Source organism: Scomber japonicus, chromosome 24 (assembly GCF_027409825.1).
Source record: "Scomber japonicus isolate fScoJap1 chromosome 24, fScoJap1.pri, whole genome shotgun sequence".
NCBI lineage: Eukaryota > Metazoa > Chordata > Actinopteri > Scombriformes > Scombridae > Scomber > Scomber japonicus.
The window spans coordinates 10,756,618-10,775,314 of record NC_070601.1 but is presented as its reverse complement, the minus strand read 5'-3'; the positions used below and the strand labels follow the sequence as shown (position 1 = coordinate 10,775,314).

The following is an 18,697-nucleotide window of genomic DNA, read 5'->3' as shown; positions in this document are numbered from 1 at the left end:
ACTCTTCATCTTACACCCCTCTAACGGCAGCACCAGTAAGTGTTGCATTGCAAATAATTATATAAATACAAATAAATAATTTCACAGCTGTGACATGCTTGGCAGTTTGGCTGAGTCAGTGTTTGTGTGCAAGATGACAAGACTCAGCATGGGAAAGCAAAATGTCCAAGTTATACCCTTCAATTCAATAGAAACTCAAAGGCACATAAACTGAACTGTTTTCACACCAAGCAGTTCGGAGTGTAGGTACAAGAACAGATGTCTGTTATTGCTTTTCGGTGTCAGTTCACATTGGTATCCGATACGGGTAACATCCTACAAAGATACGAACAGTCAGCCAGAAACATCAGATATGAGCGGCATCTCAGAATTGAGCACGGAGGCCTTCAGTGTGAACAGCCCGAGAAAATGTGTGACAGAGCAAGAGAGACTCGAAATGAGAGATCCGTATAAATCATCATCTCAATATCCATCTGGCGAGATGTAGTAAAGCAGTAAAGCCTCAGTCGTCGATTGCCGAAATTGTTTGTGTGCTAGTGTGAGAGGGAGATGCATTCCTCAGGGCTAACTCCGAGCCCCACGAGTGTTGAGAGAGTGCCCCATTTCTCTTGCTGAACCCTCCTCGAAAGTAATTGAATTTTGGATGAATCCGCTGAGGAGGAAACACTGTCAGGGAGGAGAGAAAGTGGATGCTTGAGGAAAAAAGCAATCAGAGAATGAGAGACAGGTGACAGCACCTTTTGGATGAGCTTTTCTTTAAAGAATGGTACACTATGAGATGCTTGACAGGATAAGCTTTCATTGTGGGATTTTTAAGAGAGCATAGTTTTTTTTTTCTGGGATTTCTTTTTTTTTTTTTGGACATTCAGTATCCGTTCATTTGTTGAAAGGGGATAACTCTTCTTGCTTTTTTTCCTGCTGTATTGTGTTCCTGATCATATCTCTGACAGTTAGACAGCTGCACTGAATCTTTCACTTCTCACTAGCTAATAACCATGTGCCAAGAAGTAAGATGATAGCAGCAATAATACATTGACACCCCTTTCATGATTACTGATAATAAATTGAATGTTTGACCTTGATAAGCCATTGAGTAGTGTGTTTCTTCAAACAGGTTGCCATCTTAAACCATCAGCATCACAAGCAGAAAATGACATTATCTACGTTCAACCACACACGCTGCATTTTGTTGAAGACTGTAGGGATTCAATAGAGAAGGAGAACAATGAAATCATGGCAATGTTTATTCAAGCATTCCTCTTTGCTACGAGCCTTCCCCGCCTCCATCTTGAACAATCAGACCGCTTTCCCTTTCTTTTCTTCCCAGCTTACTCCCAGCTGGTTAAGAGACTATAGTCATCAGTAAAATCAATCGTTAAATGATGAGCTGATGGAACTGGAGCAGCTCTCCAGCTTTGAGTGCAATGACGTGCACAAGACGCCCAGCAGAACCCAACAGTTTGATCACAAGTCAGTTGATTATGCTGTGATGAGTAAGACAGAGTCATTTCCCAATCAGAAATCCTGAGTCAAAGGAGTTGTGAGGGCCCTCTCCACAACCAATAAAGGTTCTTTCAGTTAAAGTGGTGCAAGAGTGTGACACAAAAGCAGTGAGATGGAAAGTAGCCATCGTGAGCACAAAGCAAAAGCATCCGGTAGACAAACCTCAACAGAAATAAAGGCATGGCAGGCGATCATGGATGGCAAGAACAACAATGCCCACATCAATGCAAGGCATCGGTGCCAGATGAGGTCAACACCCTTTATGCTCACTTTGAACCAGCGATTATAGCAGCCTCCCTTTTCCTTCAGAGAAAGCACTTGTGTCAACAGCAGATGTGAGAAACACTCTGCTGAGGATTAATGTGAATATACCCTATGTGCATTTCCCTGATGTCTTAAATGACCCATCACAGTGACACATCACGGAAAGCTCTTCACCTGTTTCAGAACCGAGATCAGTGTGTTTTTACCAGAGAGTTCTGCAGCTTCCTGTCTCAACAATTGTCAGCCTATGTGTCACTCACCCCCATCTTTATTAAGTGCTTTGAGAAGCTAGTCGTGCAGCATGTCAAAGATCCCCAAATGGATTGCACTCTGTCCAGACGGATCCACAGGATGTCATCTCCACTCAGCCCTCACATGACTCAAAAAGTAACAGCACCTATGTCACCTATGTTGTTTGACAAGCTAAGCAGCCTTGGCCTGAGCATTACCTACTGTAAATGTGGCCCGCTGTTACGGAATCCAGACAGTTCAGATTGGCAGGTGCATCAAAAAATACTACTAAACACAAGTGCAATGTGCAGAAGAACTGTGATCAGTCCTTTTCCAACATTCGCACATCATGAGTAAGGCCCAGCATCTGCAGCTGGTGATGGAGTTCACCCAGAGCATCATTATCTCTATGTAACATGAGTGAGACGAGTTGCTTGAGCATAGCCCACAGAGCAGTTAAGGACATCACTGAGTCCAGCTTCAGTGTGTTAACCCCTCTGCTGTCATGCAGGAGGTAGGGCATCTTCTTCCCTCAGGCTGTAAGACTCCTCAACACCACTTGAACTCTCCCACACCATGACCAATGAAATGTTGCATAACTTTTTTTTTTTTTCTCCTACATAACCTCAATATTACTTTGCTCTTTTGGCATTTTCCCACAATGAAAAGTATACAGCAATATGAAACTCCTTGTAATGAATTTTAAAATGCCATTGCACTTTTTTCATTTTTCTTTCTGATTTTATACACTGGTATTTCAGTTTTATTGCTATAATTCAAATGTGTACTGTCTATCACATCCTATATTTCCCCACTGCCTGTGAAAAAGGCACAAATAACATTTCTAACTAACTGTGATGGGAGAAGAAAAAGCCACAGTGAGATCAATGTCCTTGGTAACAGATTTGTGAAACATGACTTCTGCAGCCATTCTCCTCTCAACAGCTGCACACAAGCTTATATCCAAGCACTATGTCATGTTCTCATGTGTGGTTCTTTAATATACTTAATCCCATAATCCACAATTTTCTGCACACATGCTAACATGGTTTATGATTAGTGTACCCAACAGAAGATGCCTTACTGTATTCTCTCATCAGTATCAACAAAAAATTAATTACTATGCATGGCAAGAGCACATTTTTAACCTTTTTCAGTGATAGTAACGGTTGGCTTTGATGTCTTGTCCAGGATATCACTGAGCTGAAGGGATACCGAACAGAACTGGCGATTCAGTTGTTTCCTCTGTGTTCAAACCAAAGAAAGAGACCACAGCTTTTGTGCTAATGTTGCAGACTTGCACCCAACATGGAAAACTAATTAAAAAGATAAGATTTTTGTGTGGTGGCGTGTAGCTTTTTTGAGGTGGCATTGGTTGCAGGAGGCAAGGGCTGACGACAATAGGCCTTTGACAAGGAGAACACGGCAATGTCGGCGTCATTGGCCGATGGCCAGTTTCGCATGCCTCTATGAGTGTCTCAAGGGTTATTGTGGCTTTTCAGGGTTTCCCCTCAAAGGCTTTCTGATGCTGCTTTGTGGAATCTATGTGAAGCATCTTTGTCGTGACTGAAATGCCAGTGGAAGCGCCGTTGTACCCTACATGGGCATCTTGTTGAGCCATAGCAGAGATGGCACTTTTGCCTGTAGCAAGTAGAGGAGTTAGTAGCACAACAAAAATAGTGATTATACAGTCACATGGATTGGTTCGATGAGCAAATGTATCACTGAAGAATACTGTTTGCTGCTGGCAAAATCTGAATAAACACTGTTCACTTTAATTAATTTTAGACCAGTCCTATTTTCTTTTAGATCATGTTTGACTGCAATAAGCTTTTTTCTCACCACACAAAATCCCCAATTCTCAATGGCTAGAGCGTGTGTATTGCTATGAGATAGAGATTCTCACATTGCATTATTATTCAAAGTAAGAATTGTATTGTATTTTCAGCTTCACCTAGTTAAACATTTATTCCATTGCTGACAAAGACGGTGTCATCACAAAATTATAATTAATGTTTGCATTGCTGTAAAAATCTAATAACCAATACAGTATTTCACTGGCATGTGGTTACAGTATAAACTGGATTGAACATCCCGATATCTGCTGTTATGAAATATAAGACATAACAATGGATTGTTTTCATTCACTTAAAGATGCCCTTTGGATTCTAGTCCTACTCCAAACTCTAATCTTACTCCAAATTAAATTATGGGTATACATGAGCTCTAAATAAACCACACACTTTTAAATTACTGCAAACATATCTGTACTGCAATTTATTGTAACTTATCAACCAACATATCAATATGTATGACAAGCCAAGATAGAGCCCCCCGCCCCCCAAATTGGTTTCATTTATGTATTTTTATCTATTTATGTATTTTTATATTACATATTAATATATAATATGATTTGACTTGATATTTGGTGTGTGTATCATTCTGACATGCAAATGGATCCAAAGTGGGGCTGGCACATGTACTCAGAGCATTGCTCCATTTAATCTTACTGTATTTCACCCACGTCCACTGAAATGTGTATCATTCTCATTAATAACATTATTATTGTCGTTACATCTACATTTATGGTATTTCTCAAGTATATTAGGCCATATTCATTCTATTCACCATCTGGTGACACATTTCAAAACAATTAGAGAACCTCATTTAAATGGGCACTTGATTATGTCATGTTGTTTTTTTTGGGGGGGTTTAGTGCTGTGGATAGTTGACAAAGCAGCAAAGCCAGTTATGTCGTGACATTTGTATCATCAACAGCTTCGCCCTGATTATACAATAAGTCCCTGAAGAGACACTGGTATAAATAAAGCAGAGGCAGACAAACGCTTTGGATATCAGAATTTGCGTATAGGGTAGTTGGAGTTTTTCCAGCTGACCTTAGGTCTCGTAAAAGTTCCATAATTATTGGCTCAGAACCTGCAGGTTTTGTTTTTTTAATATTTGAGCTTTGATCGAGCATATCCTGCCAAAATCTCTATCTCTTCTTCATTTGACGTTTTGGATGCATTGACTGAATTCATGGCATGCCTCAGTACAAAATAATAACTCCAGATTTTGTTTCCTTGTAGGTCTGGTAAAAATGAAAGCTCCCATTCCTTTTCTGATCCTGCTTCATGCTGTTGTGGTCTATTGCCTGAAAGTGGTGTCGAAGAGAGGCTCAGGTAAGTCTTTTTTTTAACTACAACTACTGTCTCCTTCTCTTCTAATACAGGGCACTTCCAAAAAACTCAAGAGAAAAAATGCCAAACTTTATTTAGACCCTCCTATGTATTTAATGCTACAGCTAGGTTAATTGATGTAGACATTTGATTTCTTGGAACCTATTGAGATTCCAAGGCTCTTTTTTGCCTGAGAGCACATATCAGTGTTTTAGTCAACAGCAGAGGGATCGTTCATGATGAAATACAGAGCTGTTCTGTCTTTCAATGTCTTGATTTTTAAGTCCACAAACACTCTATTATCCAATTTGAGGTACAGTGAGTGATAGTTGTTGTTTGCCACTCATTTGAGTGGTATAATCTTTATTACTATGTTCAGTGTTTATTTGTAACATGCTTCATAATTACATAAAGTTATAATGTATAGGGTAAGTCTGTCTCAAAACAATACCTACATCCCCATACACTGAGAACATTCTTGGTCATTGTTTGATCAATTGTCCCTCCTGTCCATACTGGTTGAAAACATGTTCTTTCCTGAGGCAAATTTAAAATCCCTGAGTTTAGCTGAAGTTAATGAGGCTTCAGTGATCAGATTTAGTCAATTCAAGTGTTCTCCAATTTTACATTTTATTTTTTTAGTTGTTGTTCTTTTTTTTTGTTTTTTTTTTTGTTTGTGCAAAATATCCCCAGACAGTGTTTCCTTGGAGGATTGTACACAGCGAGGGGATTTTACATTACAGACTGTAACCTTGGAAAATACCCATTTGGTTTAACCAATTTAGACTGCTGAAGCATCATTTTGCGGAGGATGAATTATTATAGCCACCACTGCTTTTATCTTAAATATCCCTTCTAAAATTCAAAAGAGCTATTTAATTTTTTTAGCTGTGTTTTGGTGTAATTGAGAGTTCTCTCAAAAGCTCCACTTGACCAAAGCAAGTCTCAAACTGGTCCTCTAGGTATAAAGGCTAATGAATGAATGTGTATGAGTGAGTTACTTTTTGCATCCATGAAGCTTTGTTACTAAGAAAATAAGTGCGACCTATGAAAGAGTAACCAATTATTAATATGGTTGTTGCCGCTCCAGACATTGAGAATAATTACATTGTGAAAGAGGACAGCAATAAGCTAGAGGAGCATCTACAATGACTCACATGAAGGAAGTATTTTACCAGTTTGCTTTTTTGTATTTTCTTTGTTTTACTATCCAGAGGCTGCTTGCGTCTGGGTTTTTACCCATGCATATTAGACACAGGTGCCGGAAGGGCCCAAGGCTCATCAAAGGGTTTTCTGATTTTCCAGCAAAAGTCCCTGTGGGCTATCTCCTAGGATGCTTCACGAGCCATTGCCTGGGGCAAGGATTTGAAACGTGTCCACTGATAAATGAACACCCCATTTGAGTCAGACCCCCGTCCTTTGTTCCATTGCTTTTAGATTGTATGGCTTTATTAGGAGCCATGTTGGTTGCGAGTTAGAGCACTATTGTTAAAAGGGAGTCTGGGCAATGAAAGCCAGTGTGAAGCTGCATTGCTTTCATTTTTATGGAATAGAAAGTAGCAGCGGGGACAGGAAGGGGAATACCCCAGTGAGATAGCAGGTATATTTTCAAACGAGCTCTTTCCAGGGTTAAGAGTTCATATGTTTATGTGGTTGGCTTGGTCATATTTTTGACTTACAGTCTTATTTAGTACTCTAAATTTGAATTGTCTCCCTCTAATGAAAAACTGTCATCTGAATTTAATTCTACGTCAGTCAGAATTATGAGGTCTTGCTTTTCATCTCCAATTCAGAATCTTCAGGAATATATGGCTATCCAGTTGAAAAAGGTCAAACAAAATACTCACTGAATATCTAACAAGATGTGACAAACTGGGCTTTCCTTTCTAGGGTGGTACGAATCAGCCTTGTAAGTGTCAGCGTATTAAAGGAAGCTAAATGACTTGATTGACTCCGTCAGGGACAATAATCCACTATCTCCCTTGCTTTCCCTTCCGCTGGGCTCACACTTACAGCACATATGGCCTACACAGGAAAATAAAAAACAAAGCAAAAAAAACCCCTCACACACACACATTTTAGAAACCCCTTTCACCGCTCTGCATGTGAACCGCTATTATCTGTAGCTGATTAAATTCCAAACACCCGTCTTTGAGTAATGCTTTGTCTGCATTTGTACTTGGGGTGGAACGGTGCAAAAACATACAATGCATATCTGCCATAGTAATCCTCAGCATGCATATGTAGGAGAACATATGCATTTGTCCTCTGCTGTGGTTCCTCTTTGTTAGAATGCTGATATGGCCTAAATGGTTGAGCGAACAGAATAATTATGTATATTTTTGCTTGATACAGCACATCAAGTTAGATGTTGAAGTAAAAACTGCACTCTTACACTGCTCTATTTTATCAGGTCCATAATTTACAATTCAGTCCAAGAGTTACAACACATTTCCTTCTACGTGAAGCGTCTTGTGGCTACATGACTTTTGGTCTATTCAGGCGGTTGTTCATGGACAAATTGGTGTTTTATTGGTGTTTTGACTAGTTTTTGACCTTTAAGCGCAAAACGATGAGTGGAGAAATAACCTCTTTGCTCTTTTATTACAAATAAACTGGCAAATGGGATCTGATTTGATCTAGCTCTGAAAGACTGTGTCCTGCTGTGTAGTATTGTGTGGTGTTACTTTATGAATTTGTGTGCTGCTTTTGTAAAGTGTGAGTGACATAAGCAAAACACGACACAGAACGGACCCAAATAGCAAAGCAGATCACCGTTATGTCATTTCAGTCTTGGCTTACAGCAGGGATTTGGAAGTCCCAGTTGCTTGTTTGTAGTCGTTTGTGGTCCGAATGCAAATGCACAGTTGAACATATCTGTGTGACGGGCAGAGGTCGAAAGATTAGAGGAGTGGGCTTGTTATTTCCCCAATGGGACAATCTGTGTGGGAAAAGTGAACAAGTGACACATCTCCTGTTTAAACTGGCCTTGAGCAAGACACTTAATGATTTGCTTCTCCCTGTAGAGCAACAGTAGAAAACATATGTCTATGGTTGTACATATATGAATGTACAGTACAGTAAGGCTTGCAGCATTCCTGGGAAAGAACAAGGTGGTTGTTAAAACCTTTTTAAAAGTAATTTAAAAATGTGATTATTTTGATAGGCATTTCTGTTCCAGTATTACTGACTGATTATATAGTAGATTTACAAGCGACCGCCCTCCTTTGCTTACGCATACCACATCAATCATCACTTTAGTGCCAAATTGCTGACATTTAAAGCTGAGCTAAGCTAGAAAAAATTAGGCGGTTAGTAGGTCTGACCTTTTGACAAAAAAACTGTGCATGCCCATCTAGCATTTGATTAGAAAATATGCCCGGTCACTTCTGGATAGTCAAAAATAAATGATCCCTAACTGAGTGTGAGTGATCCATGGACAATGTGTAGCTTTGTTGGTGTATTTCTGAATCACTCGCTATTATTAGGCATTGAGAAAAAAGATACTGCACACTGAAACTAAGTTGTGATGGTGTTAATGTCTTAAACACAGAATCAGCTCCCTTGTTGGCCACTTGTGCCACATGATACAATAGATGCTTGGAAGATGCATGTGAGAAATGCTTCAAAGTGGCTGTTTGGTTCCTTGGCAGTGAGAATTCTCCTTCTGTGCAACATGCAGCTGCACTTTATTTGATATAAAAATGGAAAGTCAAGAGTTCAAGTCAGGTCTCACTTAAGACGCGGGTGTAACAACTATGCATTTATTCTTTTTCTTACCTCTGAACATGGATTACAATCAGAGTGAGAAGGAGCTTCGGAGGTTACTGAGAATCGCTTTTGGCAGACCACAGAATATAATGAAAAAAAGTCATGCACACATTTCAAAAATGACAGGTTGAACATTTCCTACATTCCTCAGTAATTCTAAAATATTTCATGGTCATCACTATCTATCTGAATAACACTGTGAACTCTGCTGTGTCCTTTGCTGTTCAGTTTACTCCATGGTGCCGCATCATATATCCCTGTTATCCAGTAGGACTTACTGTGATACGTCTTGCTTAGGAGCAGCATGTCTGTTGATGGCACACTTGCTGTTTTGAGGACTGGGCCATGTTGTTCCTTTATCACAAGGCCCACATGGCTTAAATGTTGGCCCTTGAATGACCTATCTTTCTTTCCTGGGCAAAACTTGAATAATGCCTAGTATATTTCCTCTGAGTCTATACTTGATTTATTTTTCCACTCATTTGATTTGTGGGACAACTGAAAAAAAATGTTTTATGTCCCAAATCAACTCAGCACTCTAGAGTAAGGAAATCATTCTGAAAAGCGGCTGTCAAGAGTTATTGGTCACGGTTGAGAGTTAAACCAGGGGCAGCGTCACTGACCATTTACCACTGTGCACACTGTGGGGACTGCCTGTTCACAACATTTGCATATCATTTTCATAAACAAGCTTTTTGGGTCCACCAGTCCGAAGCCTCTGCATTTTAAAGTTAAGTTGTGCAGTTCAGGATAACATTGGTGTTTTCTATTCACTAAAATTTGCCCCTGAACAAAACTGTTAACACATGTCTGCACAGTGAACACTGATAACAGTCGTAGATTCACAATCATATTCCTTGACATTGATTGAGACAAATTTAGCCTTTTTCCTCCCCTCTGCTGTACAGTCATTAGTCCCCATTTTTTCACCAGACATTGATGAGTCCCCAGACAAATGATGCTTACCTTTCCACAGTCCCCCAGTAATTCCAGCGATATATTACCCATAACACTCACTCAATGGGAATGCATCAGTCTGTTACTCATGCATATGTAAAAAGACAGTCTGCGACATGTATTCCCATTTGGAAATGGAATACAGTATCCCCTCTCTGCTTCTAGTTTCTATAAAGGATGGTCCGAGGGCCTGGTGTGTCACTCTGATGAAGAGTAGCTGTAAATAAAACACGCCATTGCAACAAGACCTTGGTTCCCATTAGAGAGCAGCCGCTCATCATCCGTCTCTCCCTGTGTATTTATCTACTGCCGCTATAGTCGGTCCACAACATATATTTTTCTCTCTTCGCAGACTTCTTCTTTCCGCTCTTGCAGCAGGAAGAATCAAGGACATCCTGACAGTCAATTAAATTTACAGTCTTCACACCCATCGTAACACACAACTCTGGGAGGATGTCAACATTAATATGTCAGTTAAAGGATAGAATCTTCCCCCCACATTAATGGGGCTATTCGCAATTTGGCCAATAATAAGGCCCTTCTTAATTGGATAAGACAGTGATTCCTAACAGGGGACATCAGCGTACAGCACAAATTCAATTATGTCAAGCCACTTGACTTTGTAATTGATATTAAAGGACGTTAAATATGACAGGAAGCTGTCAGCAAGAACTTTGAGAGAAAGAAGGGGCACAACAGTAGCAGTCCTTTCTACTATGTCCTTTTTTTCACACATGAAAACTACAAGCTTAATAAAAAATTGCATTCATTTTTGATGCAGAAGTGCCAGCAGATCAATTATGAGAGATTGTCAGTGATAGTAGCATACATTATGATATTATAAAACTTAAAATGAAGTTACATGAAAAAACAAATCCAGGAATCTTTGGAAACACAATTTCGGGCAAAATTTCAACTCTCTCACCCTTCCTCTCTCTCTCTCTCTCTCTGTCACACAAACATGCACACAGAAGCACACAAATCTGTGCATACCCGCGGTTCATCTTCCTTCAGTCAATACCACATACCTGCCACAAATGTTGAATGATTGCCTATACTGCACCGCCTGTTCATAGCGGGGGAGATTGATCGCACACATGATATTAGAAATGAAATAGCTTGCCACATGGAGTTGTTTTCCCTCCCACTGCTCAGAGAAGGAGAGAGAGGAGGAGAGAGAGAGAAGCTATTCAACAAGTGTGCCAGATATAGGCCTCTTGACAACCAGAATTACTATGGATATGTGTTCTGGGTTGGAGACACATGCCCAAGCGCTCCGTGTGAGGTGGATGACGATCAATCACCTGATTTATGAGCGGAATAGTCTCTCTGTGGCCTGTTACCTGACTTGTAATAATGTTACAACCACCACAGCAATTGAGAAAAAATGCCAGGAAAGGGTGTCAAGGGCTGCGACCGGGGCGAAGAGCAGGCATGTAGCTAGGCTGAGATGTTTGAAGCTCAACTCCACTGTCACTGCTTCAGTGCATGGATCAAAAGTTGTATCTAATTACAGCTAGTTTTATTTATGTGATGTTCTTGGGTTTAAGGCATAAGGCACTGTTGAAAAGTGTCACCCACAGGCTTCATATGCCTGTGGGGTGGTTGGATTTGGGTTTACTGAAATCCAGATTTGAGGAGTGTGGGTGAAGCTGAGATAGGAAGAATATAATTAGGTGAGACAGCTGCCACTCAAACAGATATGACCCCAAACATAATTCTCTTTTAGCCTTTAGCTTTAAAAAAATAAATAAAACAACAAACTTGACAATCACAACAGACATCGAGTGAAATAAATAATTACAACCTGTCTCTTGTGGGCACTTAAGGCACTTAAAAAAAAAACATTTACACATCGTCTTAGCTTGAACATGTCATTTTCACTCTGCAGTGTCACAGTTTTTTGACAGATTTGTTTTCAGTCTAGAGCAGAGTTTCGCTTGACTTTCTTTGGAAAAAAAAAAAAAATCTACAATATAGAGTGGGACTATAATCAATTAATAGTGCAATAAAGTGCCTGTAGATATGATTTACTGCCCCAGAAATATATATTTAGTCTTAAATTACTTTTTAAACTTTGGTTTCAGCCTCAGTAGTAGCTGCTTACTTGGCAGCAGTCTTCTCCATTGCTTCGTAGCCATTCAAGTGTTTAAGTGTCTACATGACTAATGTAATATGACAGGCTTACATACACACTCATTTGATGTTTGGCTCTAGTTCGCTTTCATTTTTAAAATACCTGATGTGGAACCATGAGCAGGATAAGCTGTGTTTAGTGTGTGTAAGTGTTCTGTATGTTATTACTGTTTGCATGATTAGGATGATGATGATGACTAACTTGACTCCATAATAGTTGGTACTATTTAGATATATGTACTCCTAATTGCCCCTTATAGTAGCAGTATTAGTAGTGGTAGCAGTAGTACAGTGTACACGTACAGTGGGAGAGGCAAGGTATTGACTTGAAGTGACTTTAGGTTAGTGATTATAGGCTACAGAAAATATGTTAACTGTAGTTTTTAAAGCTAATCAAATTGAAACTTTCTGAAACTCCAAGCTGAAACTTGAAGATTACCATTTCAAAGTACATGCAAATGATTTGAGTGAAATACTTACCCACCTTTATGTGTGGTGCTTCTCCCCTATCTGTTCATTGTCTCGGAAACCTCAACTGTCTGCAGGCATTCAACATTAAAAACGTTATCTCCATATTAATATGTTTTCTCTGAAAAAATAATACGTTCATTTCAAGCTCCCTTAGCAATTATACAGCCCACTTTAATAGCTGGGGCGTTTGGTACCAATTTGAGAGATTATATGTGTGGATGATAATGAGCTTTAGTCCAAAAGAGGATTTAAACATGGAGAAGGCTGGCCAGTGCTTAATTTAAGAAAATCTGGCTCACAGGTTTAAGGAATAGGACTTTGGGGGGAAATAAAGCTGCCCCAAGGAAACAAAAAAAAACTGTAAAAATGAAAAATAAATAACATTTATATAAGGTTACAGGGCAATTTGGACATAAACCACCAATGGTCCCAGAAATTATTTTAATTCCCCCTGACTGCTTGGCTCTCCCAAAGATGAGACACAGGGGTGAATGGAGCTGTAGTCTCTCAGTACTATGCAAATTGCCTGGAGGCGGCGATGGGACTGTACCCAAAAATATCACACATCTTAACCCGGGGCTGCACTGCATGATTAATCCATGCGGGTACTCCTACTTTCCCTGCATGTATCATCTGTCTATCTATTTAGCAGTCTTAGCACATTTTTCCCTCTCTCTCTCTGTCACCCTGTCTGTCTTGACATTTCACCTAACATCTCTCTTCAGCCTCCTGCACATATGAAGTGATGGTTATTGCTGCCATTGATTGGTTACTTTCTCCTGGAGGCCAGACAGGATCACCAGGGAGTCACATAAATGTCTCACAGAATAATTAAAGCAATACACTGATGCCTAATCCCATAATCATCATTTGATTCAAACTGGTTGAAACCACCAGGCTGTTTTCACCCCAAAATTGGACCTGTTTTATTTTCGTTAGATCTCCTTTCTGCAGCAGCACATGTGATTTCTGTTTGTAGATCTAATTTGAAAATGGCACCCTTCCTAATATGCAGAATGGAGACCAAATTCTGTGCCTGCCCTTAAATTACACACCTGTGTATCTGTTCGAGTGGAGTGAGATTGGGCTAAATGATAGCTCACAGCCTCCTTGATAAAAGGTCTATCTTGAGCAGCAAGAGCATTCCCTTCTCCTGTTGAGAAAAGAAGACCAACATTGAGTTTTGTGCTGTCATTTGTGGAAATCAGACAAAGTTGTAATTTGATTTCCACTTGTCTCAGCCTTTGCAATCCCTCAGACATTTGCTTCCTTTTTCCACCAGTGTTGTGACTCTTAGAGTACATTCGCTTTCTATTGATTGTAGCGCTAACTTCGTATAAGGCTGATGCAACTCAGTTAGGTTTGATTTCTGAGGGGAGTTCATTGATTTGCATGGCAACACTGTCTCTTGTCATTTTCTAACTCTATCAGCCTGTACAATTAGGTTCATATTTCACATGCTGGTTTCAAGATCAGAACCAGCCTAAAACCTCAAATGATTTTGAATCATTAGTGTTTTTATGAAATAAAAGAGGAGATATCTACCACCATATCATGCTCTCAGTAAAATATACCAACATTTCTTATAAAGAGCAATCATGACTTATTTAGCCTTCAACTGAATGTGTTGTATAACCAGGGACTTACAGCTTTACTATGGGATCATTTCTCTTGATTGATGGCTTGGGACAAAGAGATTTTCTAGCCTTTATTCCCACAAGACTGTCAGTGCTTCACTCACAATACTTAATCCTGAGTGTTTTGTTGTCATACAAATATAAAAGGTTTTTCCATGTGCAGGAATGATGAGCGATAAGTCAATGAATTGCAAGATAGGGCAGTGAGCAAGAATGTGCATTACAGACAGATGTTCAGTACAGTGATGTGTATGTTTTTTTGTGTCACAAACTGAGAGTTAGGCAATGGAATTACCCTTCAAAATGCATGAAACTTAATTATGAATCCATTAAAACGGTTGATGCCATTTTGCTTGTTAACTGTCACAACAATAAGGATCCTCAAATGCAGCAATTGCTCATCTCTGTGATTAATTATAATTATTAACTTGCCCTAGAGTCATGTTTATTACTTTGCAGTTTATTTTTCAATCATTTTTTTCAATAATGAGTGGAATAATCTGCAGCCAGGCTGAGACATACCGGTGTGTTCATTACAATTCCTTGATTTGTTCCTTTTGTTGTTTTCAGCATTGTTTCTTGAGGTTTTGTCTTAAACTTGAGGCATAGAACTAAGTGCATGTGTCTCAGTCCATCCTCACAACTGAAGGAGTGATCTTTAGAAAAAGACAACATTTGTAAAATGTGAAAAAACATGTTAAAATGTCCCCTTATTTCTGTGATTTCACGTCAAAAAGCAATATGTTTATTGGTTTATGCAACAGGGACATCATGCACATTAATAAACATTGCCAGAGTTGGTCAATAGGCTATTTTTCATTTGAATTCCATGAACAGATGTTACAAAGTCACCCTAAAAAAAGAATATAACATATTAGAAGCCTCAGCATCACTTCAGTCAACTTTCAAGGAACCACCATGACGAGGTCACATTACTGAGTTGGGGTTACCTGAGCTAGTACTAGTGCTGGCAATCTTCTTTGCTGGGCCCCGATTACCTTTCTTACAGTACAGAAAGTTAACTTCATAAGCAAAGCAACCAAAAAGTAATCTACTATTGCCTCAAACTATGAGTCTGTCACATGACCTTCACTTTGCAAGTCAGTAGTACTTCAAAAGAAACCTGCACTGCTTCCATCACCTGACAGGCACCATCCCCCTGCCTAATTTGCATATTGAGATGTGATCACTATCAGGTGAAAAAGTAGATAGTGATTGTAGTGATAGTAGAGTGTTTAATAGGTGTAAAGCCACATAATCAGATGTCATTAATCAGATAACGTATCCAGACAAAGGTGTAAGTGGGGCTCGTATGTCATGCTAACATGAACATATTTAGCTTTGAGATTATATCCATCAAATAAGGATCAGCAGTAAAACTATTTGACCTTGTAAAGCAAGCATTTGCTTAATAGGACTGGACTTTAAAAAATTCTGATGACTGATGATGTCGCTGATGGGAAGCTTGTGGCCTTTTCCTGCCTTCAGTGTCGCCGTTGTGAAAGGAACTGCACGAATTGCGATTTTTAATTAGCCAACCCTCCACAATAGGGCTGTGGTCGCTGGAGAGGTGAAGTTTTGTGAATGCAGGAAGTCTCCCAACAACGTGGCATTTTATAAGGCTGTCAAGCTCTCTCGCGTCAGCCAGGCTCTCAGCGTGTGGCCTTTTTCGGTGCTCCTTTATTGGAAAGTTTGAACACATCCTCTGTTACTGTGTTCATTCCCTGTTCACAGTCTCCCCGTCGCTCAATGACAGCTAAGAACAAAAAACACTGCTCTCTTGTTCTCTTTGTACATTTTCTTTCCTTTAGTCCCCCCCCTCCTTTCTTTCATTCTTTTTTAGTCAAACTGGGATTGGTCAAAGCACAATCAACCTATTTCTGCAACAAGCAGAGGCACAGTGAATCCTTACAGGTCTCAAGGGAGTCCTGCCAAGTTTGGGGGTTTTCAGTTTTCTTTCTTTTTTTTTTTTTGCAAGGGTGAAAGGATGTAAGCTCACTCGCCGAGGAGTACGCCTTTGTTGGTTGCAGGAGACTGACGCACTGCAGGAGTTTTGGAAACAAACCAGGGTGACTCTATTCTCCAGACCCTGGCTGCTTTTTTTTCACCACTGTTCTTTACTCTGAAGATACAAGCAGGTCCCATTCAAATCCTACCGCTTAGCATTTTTATTCTAATTAGCAGGGAATTACCAGGTATTCCCCCCATAGGGAAGTTTGCCATTTAATCCAATGCTAAAGCAGCTATTGTTTAGGAAGAGAAATGCTATGTTAATTAAGATGCACCAAATTTGCTTTTAAAAAAACACTCTGTTCAAAATTCAGCTCCACTATTCCCTGTAAGCACACCTTGTAATTTTATTTGACACGATTTATAATGAAGTTCCGTCCCATATTTCCCTGTCATGTTTATTGCTTGCGTTTGATGTGGCGCATGGTTGAAATATTTAAGACCTCTTATTTACAATTCTCCAGGGCCTAAAAAATGGTAAAAGATGGCAGTTGATTTCCCTGCAGTGCAATGATCAATAAATTCTACATATTAATTAAGTCCCACTGTCATCTCCAAGGCCTCTCCCAGGGATAAGCCTCTTGCTGGTCTCTTATCGGCCAATCACAGTGCGGTTTGGCGCTGCACACCCCACCCCCACTGTTCCCCTGTGTTCATGAAACAAACATTTGATCAGAGGTGCCGCAACAGAAGTGTGTGTTGCTCAGTGAGTCTGAAGGCATGAGGGGGAGGGGGCAAAGCATCATCATCTGTAATTTACAAGAAATGTTTTTTCATTTATTTCTTTTTTATGACATGTAGTGTCAGCTCTGTAAATGTGAAAAGTTCTCAGCTGTGGATCAAACAGCCATGAAATGCTTTTACGGCCCCGATGGCCTTCTAAAACGATTAGACTCTATTAAAGTGTGAAACATAAATAAAGGAGATTGAGAACATGGCAGATTTCAGTCCTGGGGATGCACACAATTTGCTCCTAACCTCTTATTTTTCTTACAGCTGAAAAGAGGAGTTAAAAAGTGAAGAGATTTGCTTGTCATTACAGAAGGAGCCACACAAGACACATCTGGTTGGCGGCTGGTTGAAATACTGTAGATGTTTATAGGCTATTATAGGCTTCCTAAGAGCTTCAAGTCTGTGTTAGCATCTTCTGCTAACTGAGAGGTACTACAGATGTTAGTAGGCGTCACATCTCTGTATCCTGCCAGTAGCCAAGCAACACGGCATGCTGCGACCCCATGATCCTGACTGTTTCCGCACTCTCAGCACATCCCCACATACAAATTCGCTTTCCGAAATGGGATTAAGAATCCTCTTCTTCGTGCAATCTTTGCCTGTGTTGTGCGTGTGATCTTGCCACAGGGTAATTAAACTATTTCTGCTCCGTTCAGCCTCTCAAGGAAGTTCCCCACGTATATCATCTGACATCAAAAACACTTAAAATAAATTGCTGTATGAAAATGCAATGTTCAGGCAGCCAATTAAGTTTGATTCTTGAAGTGTTAGCCTCTGAGCATGTTTAATGAGGCCCATAGCTTAACTGTGAAGTCTGCTAGCTGCTGTTTGACAAAAGGTTTTTTTTCTTTCTTTCTTTCTTTCATCCACATAGAGCCTAATGAGTGGTGTATCGTTTCCCATCAACACATCAGATGATGGACGAGAAAAATAGCTTGATGAATGATGAACACCCCCTTTACAAGGGTGCTGACCTTACAATTTTATCCACACCTGCCAAGACAATTAATTAAAAGGAACGTTGATGATTATTTATAGGCGATCATTAAGCCGTTGAATTTACTTGCAACCTAGGTCTGATTTGTTTGTCCACGTTTAATGTACGCACATCTGGCAAAACAGCTGGGAAAAAGGCACCACAAAGCTAAACAGTTTATGGTAATGACGGTTTGATTTTTGACAAGTCATCCCATTTCCAGCCCTGATGCACTCCAGTTAATTTCCCCTCCAAAAAAGTATCCAAATCCCATTCCAACACCTTTCATTTGCTCAGCATTGAAATTCAAATATGGCCTGATTATAATGTTTAATGTGCATGCCACCCTCAGCGATTTTAAAAGCGTGTGATATAGGCATGAAAAGGGCCTCCTTTTGCTGTTCGTAACGCTCTCTAAGGCTCTCTGTCGCTTTTTTGTGCACCAAGTGCCTGGTCTTGAAAAACACAAGGACAGCTCAGGATTATGGTTCTGTATGCGTCTTTCATTGCCTTTAATATGCAAATGAAAGATTAGCTTTGGAAGGAAACTGTTTGGTATGGGAGTTATTTCTACCAGGAGGTGATGCTAACCATTCACACCTTTTCTTTTAACCCCCCCTCCTCATTCAGAATCAGACTTTTACCATTTTGGCTGGAAATGGCATGTATACATATGTATCAGGAGACTCTCAATTCTTATAAAAGCACAGTCATTAAGCCTATAACATATAGAGTTCATAAACTACAGCTGCTGACATGTACACAAAATGTCAACTTCTAGTAAAATGACATAATGTTATTAATTTAAGTCAAAGGCATGTGTCAGTGTT

At 39.8% G+C, this 18,697-nt stretch overlaps 1 protein-coding gene across 1 annotated transcript in view; it reads left to right on the top strand.

Annotated features, from left to right (window-relative positions):
- The first annotated feature begins 5,098 nt into the window (after positions 1-5,098).
- The window catches only part of LOC128354100 (interleukin-1 receptor accessory protein-like 1), a 231,468-nt gene continuing 217,869 nt past the window's right edge, over positions 5,099-18,697 (top strand). The window contains exon 1 of the mRNA XM_053314351.1: positions 5,099-5,180. Within this exon, the coding sequence (XP_053170326.1) occupies positions 5,099-5,180 (82 nt within the window). The remainder of the gene's footprint in view (positions 5,181-18,697) is intronic.